Below are 18718 nucleotides of genomic sequence, written 5' to 3' on the forward strand. Positions count from 1 at the left end.
AACGCTGAGGCGAGGGAGCGCTGGGGTTAGTTCTGCTCAGTGCCGGAGCACGGCACGACGACGAGGCGAGGGCACGCCACGGCCATGCGCTGACAGCCGGCGCACGCCTCGACTTACCCTCCTCCGAGTCCTTCTCCGGGGCAGTCTCAGCCTGCTCCAGCTCAGGGCAAGACACTGGTGGGCAGAGAAGCAGAGCGCGGGCAGGTCTGTCATTCTGTCACCTCAGAGCGTGGGCCGGCACACGCTGACGCCCAACGTTTCACACATCACTTCCTTCTCCCCTCAACCTCTGCCCAGGGCTTTCATCCTCCACGTGCCACTGTGCCACCCAGCTCCGTGTCCCCTGGTGCCCCCCAGGGCCGCTGGCACTTGGTGCCCCCCACAGCTCCCTGTCCCTGCTGGGCTCTGCGGCCCGTGGGGTGTCCCCCGGTGTGACTTGGTGCTTGCTCTCCCCTGATGTGCTGGCTGTTTCTCAGTGCACCCTACAGCAGCGGGGGGACTCCCGGTGTCCCCCACTTTGCCTCAGTGCCTGGAGTCCCCTGGTGCGCCCTGGCACCCGCTGTCACCCGGCGCAGTCCTGACACCATAATGCCTGGTATCCCCCGGTGTGCCCCGGTGCTGGTGCGGCGGGACTGTAAGTCCCGGTGCTCCGGGTGTGTCCCGGTGCTCCAGGACTGCAAGTCCTGGTGCCTGGTGGTGTCCCCCGTTGCCGGTGCTCCAGGACTGCAAGTCCCGGTGTTCTGGTGCCCGGAGCGCCCCGTCCCCGCGCTGTCCCGCGGGGTGTTTTATCGCCCCGTATCCCTTAGTGCCCGGTATCCCCAGGTGACGCCCCGCCGGCACCGGGGCGGCGGGACTGCAAGTCCCGTCAAGCCGCGGGCGGGCGGCGCGTCCAATAGGGCTCGGGGGGCGGCGCGGCCGGTCGCTGCCTCCGCCGCCGCCCGGTGCCGCGGCGCAGAGAGCCCCGGAGCGGCCGCGCGGCGCCGGCCCCGCAGCCCGGCTCTGAGCCGCCCGCCCGGCCCGGCCCGCCCCGCCGCGCCCCGCCGCCCTCAATGAGGTTCTTCCGACTCACCTTCAAGTGCTTCGTGGATTGCTTCTGAGCCCCCCCCCCCCCCCTCCCACGGCCACGGAGCCGCCCCCGACCCGCCCCCGCTCCCCGGCCCCCCGCGACATGCCCCCCGTCCCCGCCGACACGGCCGCCCCGCAGCCGCCCGCCGCCCCGCGACGCGACGCCGCTGCTGCTGCCGCCGCCGCCGCTGCCCCCGCGGGCTCCGGTAAGCGGGGAGCGCTGGGGAGGGATGAGGTTGGGGATGAGAAGGGGGGGGGGCCCACGGCCACGCGCGACCGCGGCGCGCCCCCTCCCGCCGCCGCGGGGTGAGTCACCGCTCTGCATTGTGACGTCACGCGCCGGCCTGACATCTGACGTCACGCCCCCACGCGCGGAGAGGGGCGCGCGGGGAGGGGGGGGGGGGGCCGCCTCCATTCCCTCCCCCCCTTCCCTTTTCCCTCCCCGCGCCCCCACGGGCGCTCGTGACGGCAGCGTGGGCCCCCCCCCTCCCCAACTCGGTCTCGGCAGAGGCCCGCGGGGAGGCGGAGGGCGCGGAGCCCCCCGCGGCGGGCGAGGAGCGGGCGGTGACGGCACCGCTGGTGGGACCCCCCGGCCCCCCGAAAGCGGCCGTCCCCGAGCGGGAGACGTGGACCCGGCAGATGGATTTCATCATGTCCTGCGTGGGCTTCGCCGTGGGGCTGGGCAACGTCTGGCGCTTCCCCTACCTGTGCTACAAGAACGGCGGAGGTGAGCCCCGCGCCTGCCCCACGGCGTGGGGGGCACCCCACGGCGCGTGGGAGCACGCCCCCACCCCTTTCCACCCCGAAGTGTGTGCGGGGGATCACCCCCACGGTGGGTCAGCCCACCCCGCGCCTCCCCGCAGCGAGGGGCCGTCTGAGGGACTCGTGGGTCACCCCACGCGTGTCCGGTGGCACCCACCGGGGTGGGGGGTCTATGGGGAGCCCCCAGCCACCTGCCTGCCCTGACCTACATCGGCGGCGCGGCGAGGGGAGGGCGCGGAGGCGCCTTCGCCATTCGCTGCGCCCGGGGCGGGCGGCGCAGGGAGGGAAGGGGGGGGCCCGGGGGGGCCCGGGGGGGGCGGCGGTGGCTGAGCCGGCCCCCTGCACCCCCCTCCCCCGGCCCCAGGCGTCTTCCTCATCCCCTACCTGCTCATCGTTTTCGTGGGCGGCATCCCCGTCTTCTTCTTGGAGGTGGCCCTGGGGCAGTTCATGAAGCAGGGGGGCATCGCCGCTTGGAACATCGCCCCCCTCTTCAAGGGTAATGCCGCGCCTTGCCTGCACCCTGCCTGCGTCCTGCCCGTGGCCTCCTACACCCTGCCCCTGGCCTCCGGCACCCTACACCCTACCCAGGGGCCCCCCGGCGCCCTGCTCGGGGCTGGCAGCACCCTGCCGGCACCCTGCCTGGGGCACGGGCTGCCTGCAGCCTGCCAGAGCTGGCGGCACCCTGCCCACGCCCTGCCTGCTCCCGTGCACCTTGCCCGCGTCCCACTGCTACCCTGCGCCCTGGCCAAGGGTGGCAGCTGCCTGCACCCATGCCTCGTGGCACCCTGCGCTGCCCTGCCCGGCCCCCGTGACTCCCTGCCTACGTGCTGCCGGCCTCCCCGGGGGGCTGCCTGATCCCCACCTCAGCGGTGCCCTGCTGGCTCCCCCCCAGTCCTGCCCGTGCTGCCAGCTGCTCCCACACCGCCCTGCCAGCTCCCGCTGGCCTGTCCCCACCAGCTCCCTGCTGTCCTGCCAGCTCCTTGCGTCCCCACCATGTCCTGCCCCATCCCTGCCAGCACCCCCCATCCCACCCCAGGCGGCCGGCTCCCCCACCCCGCCGGGCTGCTGGGTGCCTGTGGGTGCCCGTGGGCTCTGATCTCCCCGTGCCGCAGGTCTGGGCCTGGCCTCCATGGTGATCGTCTTCTTCTGCAACTCCTACTACATCATGATCCTGGTGTGGGGGCTCTTCTACCTGGTGCACTCGCTGACGGACACCTTGCCCTGGGCCACCTGCGGCCACGCCTGGAACACCGAGCAGTGCGCTGAGCTCTTCCACCTCGAGCTCTGCCGCAACGGCAGTGCCAACGCCAGCGCCGGGCCCTTCAACCTCAGCTGTGCCGACCTGGCCAGCAAGCGCTCGCCCGTCATCGAGTTTTGGGAGTGAGTGTGGGGGATCAGGGTGGGTCTCGCCCAGGGGAGGGTCATGCTGGTGCTCAGCACAGCCCCGCTTTGCAGGAACAAGGTGCTGCGGCTCTCGGGGGACCTCAGCGAGCCGGGGGAGATGAACTGGCAGATGATCCTCTGCTTGGTCACCACCTGGGTCGTCGTCTACTTCTGCATCTGGAAGGGTGTCAAGTCGACTGGGAAGGTGACGCTGGTGGGGTGGGGGACGCGTCGGGGCCACCGGCACGAGGGCTCCTGCCCCTCCTGTGCTGCAGCCCACGGGGGTGCAAGACCCCCTGTCCCACATCTGTCTGGGACGTGCCACCAGTTGCTGGGGACATCCCCGAGCCCTGGTCCCGCTGGGACACCTGTGGCACGTGACGGAGAGCTCCGGCCCGGGGTGTCTCACCGGCACCCACTCCTCTGCAGATTGTCTACTTCACGGCACTCTTCCCCTACGTGGTCCTCATCCTGCTGCTGGTCCACGGGGTGACACTGCCCGGGGCGCTGGGTGGCATCGTCTACTACCTGAAACCCGACTGGTCCAAGCTGGCTGAGGCACAGGTGAGGGCAGCGGGGGGAGCAGGAGAGGGCTGGGTGCTGGGCATCCCCCCGACACCCTCCTCACCCCCCGCTTGACACCCTCCCTTGCACCCCAGGTCTGGATCGACGCTGGCACCCAGATCTTCTTCTCCTACGCCATCGGGCTGGGCGCCCTGACCGCGCTGGGCAGCTACAACCGCTTCCACAACAACTGCTACAGGTAGGGCTGTGCTGGCTGCGGGGTGTCCCCCCACCCCGAGGTGTCCCCCAGTGTCCCCCTGGCACCCCCTGACCCGCTCTGCCCGCAGGGACGCCTACATCCTGGCTGTGATCAACAGCTCCACCAGCTTTTTTGCCGGCTTCGTCGTCTTCTCCGTGCTGGGCTTCATGGCCTCCGAGCAAGGCGTGGACATCTCTAAGGTGGCCGAGTCTGGTGAGTGCTGGGCGGTGGCTGTTCACTAGCACTGTGTCCCCTCCTGGGGTGACACCGCTGACCCTGCTCTCCCGCAGGCCCCGGGCTGGCTTTCATCGCCTACCCCAAAGCCGTGACGCTGATGCCCTTGTCCCCGCTCTGGGCCACGCTCTTCTTCTTCATGCTCCTCGTGCTGGGGCTGGACAGCCAGGTGCAGCGGCGGGCAAGGGGGACAGGGACAGGGAGGGGACGAGGTGGCACGTCCCCGCTGAGCCCCGCTCTCTGCCGCAGTTTGTCGGCGTGGAGGGTTTCATCACGGGCATCCTGGACCTGTTCCCTCAGCCGGGGGCTGGCTCGCTGCGCCGCGAGCTCACCGCTGCGCTCTGCTGCATCGTCTGCTGCCTCATCGACCTCTCCATGGTCACGCAGGTGGGGGACGCGGCGGGGACACCGGCCAAACGGCTTCACGCCGGGCACCCACACCTGCCCCCCCCTGGGATGTCACCTCCCACAGGGCCCCAGCGTGGGGGTGGGAGCTCCCTGGGGCTGCTGCACCCACGGCAGCTTGGGGTGCCCGTGGCGTGGGGGTGCTGTGGGAGCACGGGGTGCCCGTGGCGTGCAGGGTGGCCAAGCCCCAGGCCAGGGGCAGCCGGCACAGCCCCGGTGACATGCGGTGCCATCCCGGCAGGGCGGCATGTACGTGTTCCAGCTCTTTGACAACTACTCGGCCAGCGGGATCACGCTGCTGTGGCAGGCTTTCTGGGAGTGCGTGGTCATTGCCTGGGTCTATGGTGAGGCCAGGGGGGACACGGCGGGGTGGGGGGGGACACGGGTGCCCCGTAGAGCCCGGTTGACGCCTTTCTCCCCGCAGGTGCCGACCGCTTCATGGACGACGTGGCCCGTATGATCGGCTACCGGCCCCTGCCCTTCATGAAGTGGTGCTGGGCCGTGGTGACCCCGCTGGTCTGCGTGGTGAGCCCGGCGCGGGGGGGGACACACGCGTGGGTTTGCGGGTGCTCGCTGCCGCGGGCACCGGGCTCCCCCAGGCGGCTGCTTTGGGCACGGCATCCACGGGGTGACACGGTGTCAGGGCCACGGGGTGACATATCGGGAGTGTGGGGTGACACGTGTGGGGGGGGTCTGGGGCTGCCACGTCCCTTCCCCGCGGGATCTCACCTCCCCCAACTCTTCCTCCACCCAGGGCATCTTCGTGTTCCACGTGGTGAACTACAAGCCACTGACCTACAACAAGACGTACGTGTACCCGTGGTGGGGGGACGCCATCGGCTGGGTCCTGGCACTCTCCTCCATGCTCTGCATCCCCTGCACCGTCCTCTACAAGCTCCTGCGCTGCAAAGGCTCCCTGCGCGAGGTGAGGGCGGCGCGACGGGGGCCCTCCTGCCTCCGTCCCCAACCCATCTCGGCCATCCTTGTCCCTGTCCCGCTCTCCCCATCCCCATCCCCAGCCAAATCCCGTCCCCCATCCCTGTTTCATTCCCAGCCTCACCTGAATCCCATCCTTGCTTGCATCACTCAGTCCCATCCCCATCTAAATCCTGTCCCTGTCCCCATCCTTATCACTCACTCACAGCCAAATCCTGTCCCTATTGCGCTCTCAATCCCGTCCCATCTCACCCCTGTCCTCACGCAATCCCTGTCGCTGTCTCAATCCCATTTCAAACCCTTCCCCATCCTAGTCTCACCCCCATCCCCATCCAAATCCTGTCCCCGTGGCCATCGCTGTCTCACTCCCAGCCTCACCTAAATCCCATCCTTGCTGACTTCGCTGTCTCGATCCCGTCACTGTCTCAATCCCATCCCTGTCCCCGTGCTCTCCCTCTCTCGCTCCCATTTCAATCCCTTCCCCATCCCGGCCTCACCTCCATCCCCATCTAAATCCCACCCCTGTCCCCACCTCGGTCCCATCCCCACGCACCATGTTGGGTCCAGGCACTCCCCAGTGCCGCCATCCCCGGGTGCTGACACGGCGTCCCCGCAGCGCTGGCAGCTCCTGACCACTCCAATCTGGGGCCACCACCACCTGGAGTACCTGACACCCGAGGCAGAAGCCAAGCTGCTGGCCCCGGAGCCCCCCAAGGAGAAGGCGACGCTCTTCGAGACTGTGATCTGAGCGTGGGGAGGGTCGCGCTGCTCCCGCCCGCCATAGCAATAATGCCAGCACCGCCTCCCACCCACGCTGCCCCGTGCCCCTCGCGCCGCCCCGGCCCGCCGGCCTCGCCACAGGGAGGGGTGCACGACAGGGAGGTGGGGGTTTGCTGGGGGCCGCAGGGCCGGGGCGGCCGCAGGGAGCGGGAGGGGTCCCCAGCGCGGGGGAGCGTGGCAGCCCGGGGGGCCGATGGGGAGGCTGCGGGCCGGGGGAGCGAGCGGGACGGCCCCTCCCTGGCCCCCGCCCGCAGCCCCCGCAGCCCCCCGCTCACTAACCGCTTCCTGTAGCGTTTGTCTGGTGTAACCCCGACCGCCCCGACATCTGGCAATAAACTGGGAGACCCTGGCAGCCCCGGCACTGCAGGCAGGGGACGGGGGGCACGGGCGTGGGCAGCTGGGGGGGGTGAGATGTGGGGTGGCACCTCCCTGTGGGGGACAGGGGTTTGGGGGGGGATAGGGCTCAGGGATGGGGGGACACCTGGGTTCCTCTTTTGGGGTGAATCGGGGGGTGACAGGCCACCAGAGCAGGGGGGTCTCTGTCCTCCTCTACCGCAGGATGTGGGTGCCTGCAGGTTCCCTGCAGCACTGGGGCACCCCACGCAGCCGGGGCTGGCCCCGCTTCCCAGCCCTGCACTGGCCCCAAGGGGCAGATTTCAACCCAGAGGCTTTGGGGGGTCCTGGCTGTCCCTAGCCCAGAGTGGGGGCTGCAGGGGGGGGTCAGGATCCAGCCATTCCTCACTGGGAGCTGCTCATGTCGATTCTGGGGCTCTCTGCTCCCTGGGCTGGGCAGAACTGTGGGGACAAGAGCATGAGGTAGCCCCAGGGCCCAGGCACATAGCCAGGAGAAGCCAGAGGCTCTACTTGCCCCAGACCCCTCGAGCTGCCCGAGTCCCCTTCCCAGGGGGGTGCCAGCCAGGCGGGGCATGTGCCCTGTGCCCCGCACTGACAGCTCCCTGGGGAGGCCAGCACCCATGGGGACCCACATGGTGCCCTGAGGAAGCCCCCGACATGCTGTGTTTGGGGTGGCTGTGCCTTGGCTGGGTGTCAGCGTCCCGCCGCGCCCGGCACTGACACTCATCGCCCTCCAGCAGCGCCGTGGCCACGCCGGGTGGTCCGTGGCCATCCTGCCCGTGGAGGAACAAGGGGGCAGAAGTGCCACCACCTGCCCCGGCCATCCTGGGGCGTGAGGCTGGGACAGTGGTGCCGTGCCATGGGGGGGCCGTGTCTTGTGCCCCCGGGGGCACTGGAGTGCCGGAGGGGCTTGTCTCGGGGCGCTGGCTCGCCCCACCACAATACCCTATCACCCCGCTGGGGCGAGCCGGCAGTTCCTGCCCCACCGGCAACGCACACCGTAATTAGCGCAGGCAGGGCAGAAGCATCAGTGATAATTGGCGGTGACTCGTTAGCGCTGGAGCGCCGGGTGCCCTGGGCGCGGCAGGACTTTCCGGCAGGGCTGGTCTGCGGGCCCGGCTGGCATCCCGGTGTACCGGCTGCCGTGCGGCTGTGCGGGGCCTGGCTGGCTCCCCGCCGCCGGAGCGGGGCCGGGGCTGGGCGCGGGGGCGAGAGCCGTCATCGCCTTCGCTGCGTGTCGCAGCACGCCCCGGCCCCACCACCCCCTTGTAAAAGGCACGGCCGTGACCTGGTGTCGGGGCGCTGCCGGCGCAGACGGTGGGAGCACAGGGACCGGGCAGAGTTGGGCAAAGAAGAGGCAGAGGACAGGGACTAAAGGGGATGCCAGGAGGCCCCTTTTCTGGCCGGGCTTTCCTCACGGGTTTCCCGTAGCACCCACGCGAGGAGACGACGTGCGTTGTGCCCTCACAGGGTGCCTGCAGCACCATGAACCGGATCACTGTGTACGAGCGTGCCAACTTTGAGGGGCTGAGCCGGGAGTTCACCTGCGACGTGCCCGACCTGCATGAGCTGGATTTTGGGGACTGCATTGCCTCCCTGAAGGTGGTGGGGCAGCCCTGGATTGCCTACACGGACCCCAAGTACGAGGGGGAGCCACACGCCTTCGAGGAAGGCGAGTACCCCTCGGTGGGGCGGCCCAACAGCTTCTCGGCGCTGCGTCTTGTGCACCATGACCTGGGGGACCCCCAGATCACCCTCTACGAGCGCCCCAACTTCCAAGGTGCCTGCAAGGTGGTGACAGAGGAGACCAACTTGGCATACGGGTACTTCAACGACCGGGTGGCCTCCCATGTGGTGCAGCGAGGTGTCTGGCTGCTCTACCAGCACCCCGGCCGGGGCGGTTGGCACTGCCTGGCGTGGCCCGGTGAGCGTCTCGCTGACTATAAACCTGAGTTGAACTTCCAGGCTCGGTTGTCCCACCTGCGCCCGCTGCGGCCCGGGCGGCCCCTGGTCTCGGCGCGTCTCCTCTGGGAGCAGAAGCGGGTGGAGGCGGAGCGGGAGGTGCTGGTGGATGAGATCGAGGGGGTGAACGAGACAAACTCGGAGCAGGCGCTGGCAGCCAGCAGCAGCCGGGAGTACGGCACCACGCTCTGGCAGAGCTTCCACTTCAGCAATGCCACCAGCCTCAAAGCTGGGCTCTCCTTCACACTGACCGTGGAAGCCTCCAACATCTTCACGGTGCAGAAAGGGCGCAGCGAATCTAACACCCGCCGGGAACGCGTGGAGGTGCAGCTGCCGGCTAAGGTCCCCCCGCGCACGGCACTCAGCATCCAGGTCTTGCGGAAGGAGGTGACGCTTTCCGTCCCGGTCCTGCTGACCATCACCCAGAACGAAGCCGTCCGTACGGAGATGGGCGAGTACCGCAGCGTCTCGGGTACCAACATCAGTGCTCGCTATAGCTTGAAGCCTCTGCCGGCTGCAGGCAGGGAGCAGGCAGTCACTGATGGAACGGAGCCAGTGCCTGGCACTGGGATGGAGCTTTAGCTCTAGCTCTAGCTCTAGCTCTAGCTCTGCCCCTGTGCTGGGCATCAGCTCTGTCCTCTTGGGGCCACCAGCACTGCCTGCCCGACCTGCCCGACCTGCCCGGGGGGAGCCAGGACAAGCCGTGCCCTGGCCGTGTCGGATGGCTCCGGCTGGCAGGACCTGATGGTGCCTCGTCCCGCCGGGTGTTGCTAATAAACCCCCTTCCCCAACCGCTCGGATCTGCTCTGCTGGGGCTGGGGTGGGAGCGGGCTGGGGGAGCTGGGGGGACACTGGGCTGGGGGGGACATGGGGCTGAGGGAGCCAGGGAACACCGGGCTGGGGGGACACCAGGCTGAGAGGTATACTGGTCTGGGGGAGCTGTGGGGACACCAGACTGGGGGGGACAGCAGGCTGGGAGAGCCAGGGGATGCCAGGCTTGGGGGAGTGGGCACCAGATTGCAGAAGCTGGAGGGACACCAAGCTGAGGGAGCCCGGAGACACTGGGCTGAGGGGTAGAGTGGGCTGGGGGAGCTGGAGGGACACGGAGGGTGGGGAAGTGGGAGGACACTGGGCTGGGGGGTACAAGGGACACCAGGCTGGGAAAGCCAGGGGACACCGGGCTGGCCTGGTCCTACACACACCGGGCTGGGGAAACCGGACATTGGACTGGGGGGACAGCGGGGGGCCGGGGCAGCTGCGGGGACACGGGTCTGGGGGAGCCGGAGGGGCCCCCGCACACACCGGGCTGGGGTGGCCACAGCGATCCCCCCCAGCTCCGCCCCGCACGGGCCCTTGGGCGTGTGTGTCCCCACCGGCCCGTCGCAGGGACCGTCCTCGGGGCCGCCGGGGACACACACGGGGACACGGGAGGGCCGAGACTGCCGCCGGGGCTGCGGGAGCCGGCAGGATGCGGGATGCGGGAGCCGGCGGAGCGCTACGGCGGCCGGGCGAGGACAAAGGGCCGCGGGGCGGTGGGCGCCCGGTGGGGCGGGGGAGGGCGGGGCCTGTCACGGGCGGCGGCCCCGCCCCAGGCCCTGCCTCCAGCCACGCCCCCCACGTGGCTCCCGACCCCACCGGGCTCTTTAAATGATGCAACCTGCCGCCGGCTTGGCCCCGCCCCCTACGCGCCTATTCGCGGAGCCGGCGTCGAGCTCGCCCATCCCATTGGCCGAGACGGGCCTCTCTCACTGTCGATTGGTTCGACCTGCGCCGGCGACACGCCCTCCGCGCCATGATTGGCTGGGCGTGGCCCCGCCCCCCCGGCGGGCAGTGGCGGCAGCATGGCGGCGGCGGAGGCGGCGGCGGGGCCGATGGCGGCGGAGGAGGTGGAGGAGGCGCTGGGGCTTTTCACCGGCATCGGCCTCAGCGAGGCCAAAGCACGAGAGACGCTGCGCAATGGGGCGCTCAGCGCGCTGCTCCGCCGCGCCGTGCTGCAGGTGAGCACGCCGCGGGCCCTCTCCCCGGTTCCCCGGTGCGGCGGCGGCGTCACCGCCGGGACCCCGCCCCCTCCCCAGGACACCCCATCGGTTCCGCGTCCTCCCCGGCTCCACCGAGCGGCCTTGTAATTCCCCCCCTCCCCCGCTTCGCCCATCCCCGGGGCTGCTGGTTCACCGGGGCTCAGCCCTAACGCTTCCCCGGGGCGGCGGCAGGCTCGGAGCGCGCTGGGCCCCACCCTGGATAAAGCCACCGGGACGCTGTTGTACAACGCGGCCGCCCGCCTCAGGGATCCGAAGCACCTCGGCTTCCTCGTCGACTACATCGCCCGCCGGGAGATCCTCACCGACCTGCAACTCAGCGGTACCGTGCGGCCCCGGGACCCCGGCCCCGGTGGGGAGGGGAGAGCCCCGCTCCTCACCTCCTCTCTGTCCCCAGCCGCCCTGGAGTACGTGAGGAGCCACCCCCTGGAGCCCCTGGACGTGGCGGACTTTGAGCGGGCTTGTGGCGTGGGGGTCTGCGTCACCCCCGAGCAGATCGAGGAGGCGGTGAGTGGCCACGGCCCTGCCTGCCCCGTGGGGACAGCGCAGGGGGGACGCTGGCCCTGGCGTCGTGCTCCCCGTCTTGCCTCGCTGACCCCCGTGTCCCCATGCCACTCCCCAGGTGGAGGCGGTGATTGGCGAGCACCGAGCAGAGCTGCTGGCGGAGCGCTACCGCTTCAACATGGGGCTGCTGATGGGTGAGTGTGGGGCACCGGGGCAGCCCCTGCCTGGCACTTCCACTCCCCTGGATCCCAGAGCCAGCTCAGCCGACGCTGAGGAGACGTCCCATCACGTCCCCGGTGTGGGCAGGCGCTCGTGGTGGCCTGGGGCAAGGGCTGCCTCCAGCTGCTGGCCACGGCCTCCTGGCTGAAGCCCCCCCCCGGGCTGGGCCGTGCCCCTTGCCCACGGGGTGCCCTGTCTGCAGGGGAGGCGCGGAGCCGGCTGCGGTGGGCGGACGGGAAGACCATCAAGAACGAGGTGGACCTGCAGGTGGGTGCGAGGGCAGTGGGTCGGGCGCTGCTTGAGGTGGTGTCCCCCTGTCAGTGCTGTGCCCTGGGCGGGACCTGCTGGCCTGTCCCGTGGGAGGGCTCGGTGCTGGGGACAGACAGGGTGAGGGGAGGGTGGGTGACAGCTGGACAGGGCCACCTCCAGGCCTTGGGGCAGCAGGAGCCTTTTCTACTCCTGTCTGTGTCTCTCTTCTCTAGGTGCTGCATTTGCTGGGGCCAAAGACAGAAGCTGACCTGGAAAAGAAACCAAAGGTGAGGAGGAGGGTGGGAGCTGGGGTGGGGGGTGGTAGTTCCCTGCTGAGTGTCCAGGCAGGGTCCCAAATCGCTGCTCTGGGCCCAGCTGCCACCATGGACGTGGGTCTGAAGGAGCGCTGGGGGCAGCAGGCTGAGCTGGGAGGGGAAAGTCCGTGCCGGGGCTGGGCACTCAGGATGCTGTGCTGGTCCCTGCAGGCTGCGAAGGCCCGACCGGCCCCAGCAGAGAAGCAGAAGGTGGTTGTGGTGGAGAACGGTAAGAGACTGTCCTCCTGCGGGCAGCTTGCCCAGCCCTTCGGTTCCTGGCTGTGACCTGCCTCTGAGCCGGACCCTGGGAGCTGGGGTCAGGCCCCTGCTCAGCCCCGTCTCTCCCTGCAGGTGAGGTGGGCACAGAGACACGGTCGCTGCTGGAGCAGCTGCGGGGAGAAGCCCTCAAGTTCCACAAGCCGGGTGAGTACGAGGAGTCACTGCCATGTGCGGGGCTGCTCCACTGACTCTGTGCCTGGCCCCGGCTCCCCGTGCTGCCCCCAGACTGATCCCATGTCCTTCCCCACGGGCTGCTGGGCTTGGCTTGGTTTGGGCTGTGCTGCAGCCCTGAGCATTCTCTGCCCGTAGGAGAGAACTACAAGACAGAGGGCTACGTGGTGACACCCAACACCATGGCTCTGCTGAAACATCACCTGACAATCACGGGTGGGCAGGTGAGGCCACGTCCCCAGCCCAGCAGTTCCCTGCAAGGGTGGCACTGCTGTGCCAGGCTGCAGCTGGGCAGGTGGGGGGGCTGGGGGGGACACACAGCTCACTGGGGGCATGGCCAGAGGCAGCACAGGGGGCTCTGTGGGATCGTTGGGGCTCATGTCAGTGCCCCTGCTGTCAGGGAGGGGGCGAGTCTCCTGCTGAAGGACAGAGGTGTCCCCTTTCCCCTCGCAGGTGCGGACACGGTTCCCTCCTGAGCCCAACGGGATTCTGCACATCGGCCATGCCAAGGCCATCAACTTCAACTTTGGCTACGCCAAGGTGAGAAGCACCAAGCCCTGCTGGCAGCTCCCCCCAGCCACTGCTTGGTTGCTGGCCTGGCCCTGTGGTCTCTCAGGGAGTGGCTGCTCACTGTCCCCCCCATGCCCAGGCCAACGGTGGCGTGTGCTTCCTGCGCTACGATGACACCAACCCTGAGAAGGAAGAGGAGAAGTACTTCACAGCCATCCGGGAGATGGTGGAGTGGCTGGGTACAGCTCGGGCTGGGGAGGGCCAGGTGCTGCTGGGGACATCCCTGCATGCAGGTCCTGCTGCCAGGCCTTGGGGGTGCCTCCAACCTGCTCTGTTTCTCCCAACCCCACAGGCTACCAGCCCTACACAGTGACCCATGCATCAGATTACTTTGACCAACTCTACACCTGGGCCCTGGAGCTCATCCGCAGGCGAGTGTGCCGGGGCGGTGTGGCTGTGCCGGGGCGGTGTGGATGTCCCCTGCCGCAGCCGGGGCTCCCCCTCGCCCAGGGATGGGGTCACTCACGTCTGGTGACGGCGTTTCCTCTCCATAGGGGCCAGGCGTACGTCTGCCATCAGAAGGTTGAGGAGATCAAGGGCCACAACCCACCACCCTCCCCATGGCGGGACCGGCCCGTGGAGGAGTCGCTCCTGCTCTTCGAGGTAATTCAGGCTGGGGGCAGGCGCTGCGTGCCCATGGGGGCTGGGTTCATGGCTCAGCCGACAGCTTCCCCCTCCCTCTGTGCTCTGCAGGACATGCGAAAGGGCAAGTTTGGGGAGGGGGAGGCCACTCTGCGGATGAAGCTGGTGATGGAGGACGGGAAGATGGACCCTGTCGCCTACCGCGTCAAGTTCACTCCGCACCACCGCACCGGGGACAAGTGGTAGGGGGGGCCTGCGGCGTCCTGGCACACGTGGTGGGGGTGGGCCTGTCTCCCAGGAGCGGGGAGGTGTCATTAATGTCCCGATCCAATGTCGGGGGAGGTTTTGATGTGATCCCAAGAGCGAGATTAAGACAGAAATGTGGTCAAATGCCGTATACCCAAAACAGGTTTTTATTATGAAAAAGGTGAAGAGGGGTAGCGATAGGACAGAATGGAAGGAAAAGACAGAAATAAAGCAAGGATGGGGGATAGGGCTGCAAGAATAGTCACCACCATGGATCCAGCAGCTTCCCGTTGGTCCTCAGTCTTCAGTTCTTCGGTGGTGGGTGCACACGGATCTGGCTTCGATGGTGGATGCACACTGAGAAAAATTTTCTGCTGCCTTTTTAAGTTCATCATATCCGCTTATTAGCATATCTGCCCACCTTTAGTGTTTTTTCTCTGGTCCAACAGGTTTTGTTGCATCTGGCTTCAGGGCAGGAACCTTTGCCTCTTGTCAGTTCATTGGCAATGCAGGCATGGGGTCTGGCCTACACAACAGAGCCACAAATGGCTACAGGATGGGCCCAGCTCAGTACATGTCTGCCCCTTTGAGGCTTGTGTAAAGAGTCCAGACAATGCAACCGCAAGGAAGTGGGGGGGTGCATCCTTCAATACACTCCCGCTTCTCTGGGCGACATCCCCCAGACCAATTCACAGGCCGCAGCAGCTTCTCTTGGAGGTTTGCACAGACACAAGCAAGCTTTGAGGCAGTCATAGGACATTTCAGTCTCTCACAGTCGGGAAGGGAGCAGCAACTGGGCTGAGCCCCAGCGCTGACTGCGTCTGCCTTGCAGGTGCATCTACCCCACGTACGACTACACACACTGCCTCTGCGACTCCATCGAGCACATCACACACTCCCTCTGCACCAAGGAGTTCCAGGCCAGGTGAGTACCGCGCACGGTACGGCCCAGGGCTGAGCTGGACCTGGCAGGGCAGCTCTGGAGGGGAGCAGCTGGCCACGTCCTGGCTGCCAGAGTGCTGGGGGATGGTGTTTCCGTCAACCAGATCGGGTTGACCCAGTGCTGAGGGATCTGGTGGAGTTGAGACTGGTCAGTGTGAGGTTAATGGTTGGACTGGAGGATCTTCAAGGTCTTTTTGGTGATTCTGTGGGGCTGTGGGCAGGCGTGAGGCTGAGCCGAGCTGTGCCTGTGCCTCCCTTGCAGGCGCTCCTCCTACTTCTGGCTGTGCAACGCGCTGGATGTCTACTGCCCTGTGCAGTGGGAGTACGGGCGCCTGAACCTGCTCTACACCGTTGTCTCCAAGAGGAAGATCATCCGGCTGGTGGAGACGGGTGCTGTGAGGTAGGAGCTGGGCCAGCAGCCAGGGTGGGTCTTGCCCGGGGCACACCTGGCTGTCTCACCAGTGTTTTCTCAGGGACTGGGATGACCCACGGCTCTTCACGCTGACAGCCCTGCGCCGGCGAGGCTTCCCCCCCGAGGCCATCAATAACTTCTGTGCCCGGGTAGGTGTCGGGAACAGGATGGGATGGGGCAGGTGGATGGGGCCCTGGCTGGCATGGTGACAGCGAGCTGTCCCACAGGTCGGTGTGACAGTGGCCCAGGCAACGATGGAGCCACATCTGCTGGAGGCGTGTGTGCGGGAGGTGCTGAATGAGCAGGCCCCCCGTGCCATGGCTGTCCTGGAGCCCCTCAAAGTCACCATCACCAACTTCCCTGCCCCGAAGGTGAGACTTACTCAAGTGTGTCCAGAGAAGGGCAATGAAGCTGGTGCAGGGTCTGGAGCACAGGTCTGATGGGGAGCGGCTGAGGGAACTGGGGAGGTTTAGTCTGGAGAAGAGGAGGCTGAGGGGAGACCTCATCGCCCTCTACAACTCCCTGAAAGGAGGGTGCAGAGAGCAGGGATGAGTCTCTTGAACAAAGGAACCAGCGCCAGGACAAGAGGGAATGGCCTCAAGCTGCGCCAGGGCAGGGTCAGACTGGCTCTTAGGAAGGATTTCTTTGCAGAAGGGGTTGTTGGGCGTTGGAATGGGCTGCCCAGGGCAGGGGGGGAGTCCCCATCCCTGGAGGGGTTGAAGAGTCGGGTTGACCCAGCGCTGAGGGATCTGGTGGAGTTGGGAACGGTCAGTGTGAGGTTCATGGTTGGACTGGAGGATCTACAAGGGCTTTTCCAACCCAGATGATTCTGTCATTCTGTGACTGCTGCGGGCTGGGGTGGGAATGGGGTTCCCCAAGGTCAGCATTCACCCCCTCCTTCTCCCCAGGCACTTGAGGTCCTTGTGCCCAACTTCCCAGCTGATGAGAGCCAGGGTTTTCACAAAGTGCCCTTCCAGCCCACTGTCTACATCGAGGAGACAGACTTCAGGGAGGTGAGCTGGGTCCACTGGGCTGTACTGCCTTTGCTCCTGGGAGCTCCTGCTCAGGCAATAGGAGCCTGGCAGCGCTGAGTGCAGCACTGATGCTGCTTGGGGCAAAGGTGGGTGTCAGGCACCCGACTGCAAGTCCCAAAAGTGCCAGCAGCTCTGATGAACACTGGGGAAACGCCTGCTGGCCTCAGCCTGGCCAGGACCCCTCCAACTGACAGTGCCCACGCCTGGCCTGTGTGCTGGGGAACGTCCCGCAGCAATGTGGGAGTTGAGACAGCCCTGGGTGCAGCGATCCCTGGCACGGCAGGAGCGGGTGGGGGGATGCAGTTGTGGGGGCAAAGGGACGTGCTGGAGGGAGGGACCTGCTGCTTGTGCTAGGACCCCTCCTGCAGCCATGAACTCTCTCGCAGGAGGTGGACAAGGGCTACAAGCGCCTGGCCCCCGGGCAGCCAGTGGGGCTGCGCCACGCTGGCTACGTCATTGCCGTCCAGAACATCATCAAGGTGGGTGGCTCTGGGCACTGGTGACATGAGGTTGGGCCGTGCCCCACCAGGGAAGGCAGCGATAGTCACCTTGGGCTGGGCACTGCGGGCACAGCGTGGGTGAAGGCTGCCTGTGTGGCAGCTCCCTGCCCGTTCTGTGCCTCGCACAGTGGGGTGCAGTGTTGCCCAGAGCTGGGGGGCTGGTGCTTCAGCCCCAGGGCTGCCCTGCGGGATGGGACTGCTGCCTGACTGCTGCCTGGCGGCTTGTTTTGTGTCCAAGGATGCCAGCGGGCGCGTGATAGAGCTGGAGGTGACCTGCACCAAGTCGGATGTGGCGGAGAAGCCCAAAGCCTTCATCCACTGGGTGTCGGAGCCGCTGGTGTGTGAAGTGCGGCTCTACGAGCGGCTGTGAGTACCCGGTTCGCCGCAGAGGCGCAGGCGTGAGCTCAGCGGTGCCAGACCGGCAGCATGGCCGTGCACCAGCCCGCTTCCTGGGGTCTGCCTGGCTCCTTGGCGGGGAGGATGCTGCTGTGGGGTCCCACAGTCTGCTGCCCTATAGTTACCATGGGGCACCACGTCCTCTTGCCCTGGTGGCTTTGGGATAAGACTCTGTCTCATGGCAGGTTTTTGCACAAAAATCCTGAGGATCCGTCGGAGGTGCCCGGTGGCTTTCTGAGTGACCTCAATCCTGTGAGTAGGGGTAGGAGCTGGAGTTACGGGCCTGGGGGGAGCTGGGGATCTCGTCCACCCACACCTGAGGCACCTACCTCCACGTGATCCCTACCCCTCCTGGCAGGGAGAGGGGCTGGGGGGAGGGGGGCAAAGGGGCTGGGGGTGCTGGCTAAGTTGCCTCCCTCTGCCAGGACTCCCTGCGCGTGCTCCGCAGTGCCCTGGTCGACAGCTCCGTCCTCTCCGCCCGGCCCTTCGATAAATTCCAGTTTGAGCGGCTGGGCTACTTCTCAGTGGATCCGGACAGCGAGGAGGGGAAGGTGAGCCCTGGGGAGGGGGCAGCGGGGCACCCCCTCCCTTCCATGGGGCTCCGAGCTGACCCTCTGCCTCTCCCCAGATGGTGTTCAACCGGACAGTGACGCTGAAGGAGGACCCTGGCAAGGCCTGAGGGCCCCTCTGCTGCTGCCCCGCCGTGGTGGTGCTTCCCCGGGGATCCCTGTGCACCCCCAGAGCCGCCGTGCCTTGGCGCAGCCCCCCAGGGCGCCCCACAGCATCGCCTCAATAAATGGAGCATCCCAACCCTGTCCCCGCGCTGTCACTACCTCCTGTCCCCCCGCTCAGCCTTGGGGTGCCGAGGAGGGGGTCTCCCCTGTTCCTTGGGAGCTTGGGGTCTGCTCCTGCCCCCCGGTACAGGGCTGGTGCCCCCGTGGGACATGCAGCTCCCCCCACCCGGGACCGCGAGGCTGGTCTGGGGTTGAGGGTGTCGGGGTGGGATGGAGGGAGGGTCCCCGGAGCCCGCCGTGGCCGCGGGCGGGTGCAGGCAGGGTGCAGGCAGGGGCAGCAGAGCGCAGGCAGGCGGGAGAGTGTGCACACTGTGTACAAACACCGCCCGAGCGCCGGCCCCCCTTAAGGTGGACTCGAGTGGGGTGGCCCCGGCCCGCCCCCGGGCTGGGGGGTCAGGGGGGTGCCCCCGCGGGACCGGCGTGACCCCGGTGCCTTGAGCCCCGTGAGCGGGGCCCCGGCCCTGCCGTGGCGGGGGTGGGGAAGCTCTGCCTGGCCCCACGGGCCACCTTAAGCGCCAGCCGTGACGGGGAGGCCGCGCCGAGCACATGGGCACGTTAAAGCAGCCCGGGCTCAGCCCCACGGTGCGGGGACCCTTCGCCCCGCGGTCCCGCCCGGGGACAGGGCGCAGCCCCCGCCGATACGGGCCGCGGAGGCTGCAGAGCTCTCCCTGGGGAACCCCTGCATTGGGCTCTCGCCCACCCGTGGGGCGGGGCGGGGCCTCGCCCCGGTTGCTCCGTGGGGGTCGCGGCCGGGCCGCCCCCCGCCTGGCGCGGAGCGGCTTCGTGGGACCCCTCGGCCGGCGGCGCCCCACGGCCATGCGTGCGG

The 18718-nt window shown here is 67.9% G+C and overlaps 3 protein-coding genes across 4 annotated transcripts; all 3 read left to right on the forward strand.

Annotated features, from left to right (window-relative positions):
• The first annotated feature begins 982 nt into the window (after nt 1–982).
• Nucleotides 983–6680, forward strand: SLC6A8 (solute carrier family 6 member 8). 2 transcript variants are annotated; one of them, XM_074878961.1, is made up of 14 exons: nt 983–1271; nt 1538–1792; nt 2192–2323; nt 2940–3207; nt 3283–3415; nt 3640–3774; nt 3870–3973; nt 4062–4186; nt 4264–4376; nt 4457–4594; nt 4854–4956; nt 5037–5137; nt 5367–5537; nt 6165–6680. In XM_074878961.1, the coding sequence occupies exons 1-14, from the start codon at nt 1169–1171 to the stop codon at nt 6294–6296; spliced, it is 2013 nt and encodes a 670-aa protein (XP_074735062.1). In that variant the 5' UTR covers nt 983–1168; the 3' UTR covers nt 6297–6680. The 2 variants fall into 2 exon arrangements, with proteins under 2 accessions (XP_074735062.1, XP_074735063.1); XM_074878962.1 differs by having other exon boundaries at nt 984–1271; nt 1574–1792.
• Nucleotides 6567–9435, forward strand: LOC141947660 (epidermal differentiation-specific protein-like). The gene is made up of 2 exons (XM_074878963.1): nt 6567–6695; nt 8153–9435. Exon 2 carries the CDS (start codon nt 8168–8170, stop codon nt 9224–9226), a length of 1059 nt encoding a protein of 352 aa, XP_074735064.1. The 5' UTR covers nt 6567–6695; nt 8153–8167; the 3' UTR covers nt 9227–9435.
• Nucleotides 9436–10483: 1048 nt separating this feature from the next.
• Nucleotides 10484–17908, forward strand: QARS1 (glutaminyl-tRNA synthetase 1). The gene is made up of 24 exons (XM_074879095.1): nt 10484–10641; nt 10855–11002; nt 11078–11187; nt 11303–11378; nt 11606–11670; nt 11886–11939; nt 12138–12195; nt 12318–12389; nt 12555–12640; nt 12870–12956; nt 13066–13165; nt 13279–13357; nt 13481–13589; nt 13680–13810; nt 14647–14739; nt 15019–15156; nt 15230–15317; nt 15396–15539; nt 16077–16181; nt 16589–16681; nt 16941–17068; nt 17284–17350; nt 17524–17649; nt 17727–17908. Exons 1-24 carry the CDS (start codon nt 10486–10488, stop codon nt 17775–17777), a joined length of 2364 nt encoding a protein of 787 aa, XP_074735196.1. The 5' UTR covers nt 10484–10485; the 3' UTR covers nt 17778–17908.
• The last annotated feature ends 810 nt before the right edge of the window (nt 17909–18718 follow it).

This window comes from Strix uralensis, chromosome 10 (genome assembly GCF_047716275.1).
Source record: "Strix uralensis isolate ZFMK-TIS-50842 chromosome 10, bStrUra1, whole genome shotgun sequence".
Lineage (NCBI taxonomy): Eukaryota > Metazoa > Chordata > Aves > Strigiformes > Strigidae > Strix > Strix uralensis.

Coding starts and splice junctions, on each gene's coding strand:
- SLC6A8 (XM_074878961.1), top strand. CDS start 1,169: ATGCCCCCCGTCCCCGCCGACACGGCCGCCCCGCAGCCGCCCGCCGCC. Junction 3,974..4,061: donor TTCCACAACAACTGCTACAG/GTAGGGCTGTGC, acceptor CTCTGCCCGCAG/GGACGCCTACATCCTGGCTG. Junction 5,538..6,164: donor GCAAAGGCTCCCTGCGCGAG/GTGAGGGCGGCG, acceptor GCGTCCCCGCAG/CGCTGGCAGCTCCTGACCAC.
- LOC141947660 (XM_074878963.1), top strand. CDS start 8,168: ATGAACCGGATCACTGTGTACGAGCGTGCCAACTTTGAGGGGCTGAGC.
- QARS1 (XM_074879095.1), top strand. CDS start 10,486: ATGGCGGCGGCGGAGGCGGCGGCGGGGCCGATGGCGGCGGAGGAGGTG. Junction 11,003..11,077: donor CACCGACCTGCAACTCAGCG/GTACCGTGCGGC, acceptor CTCTGTCCCCAG/CCGCCCTGGAGTACGTGAGG. Junction 11,940..12,137: donor ACCTGGAAAAGAAACCAAAG/GTGAGGAGGAGG, acceptor TGGTCCCTGCAG/GCTGCGAAGGCCCGACCGGC.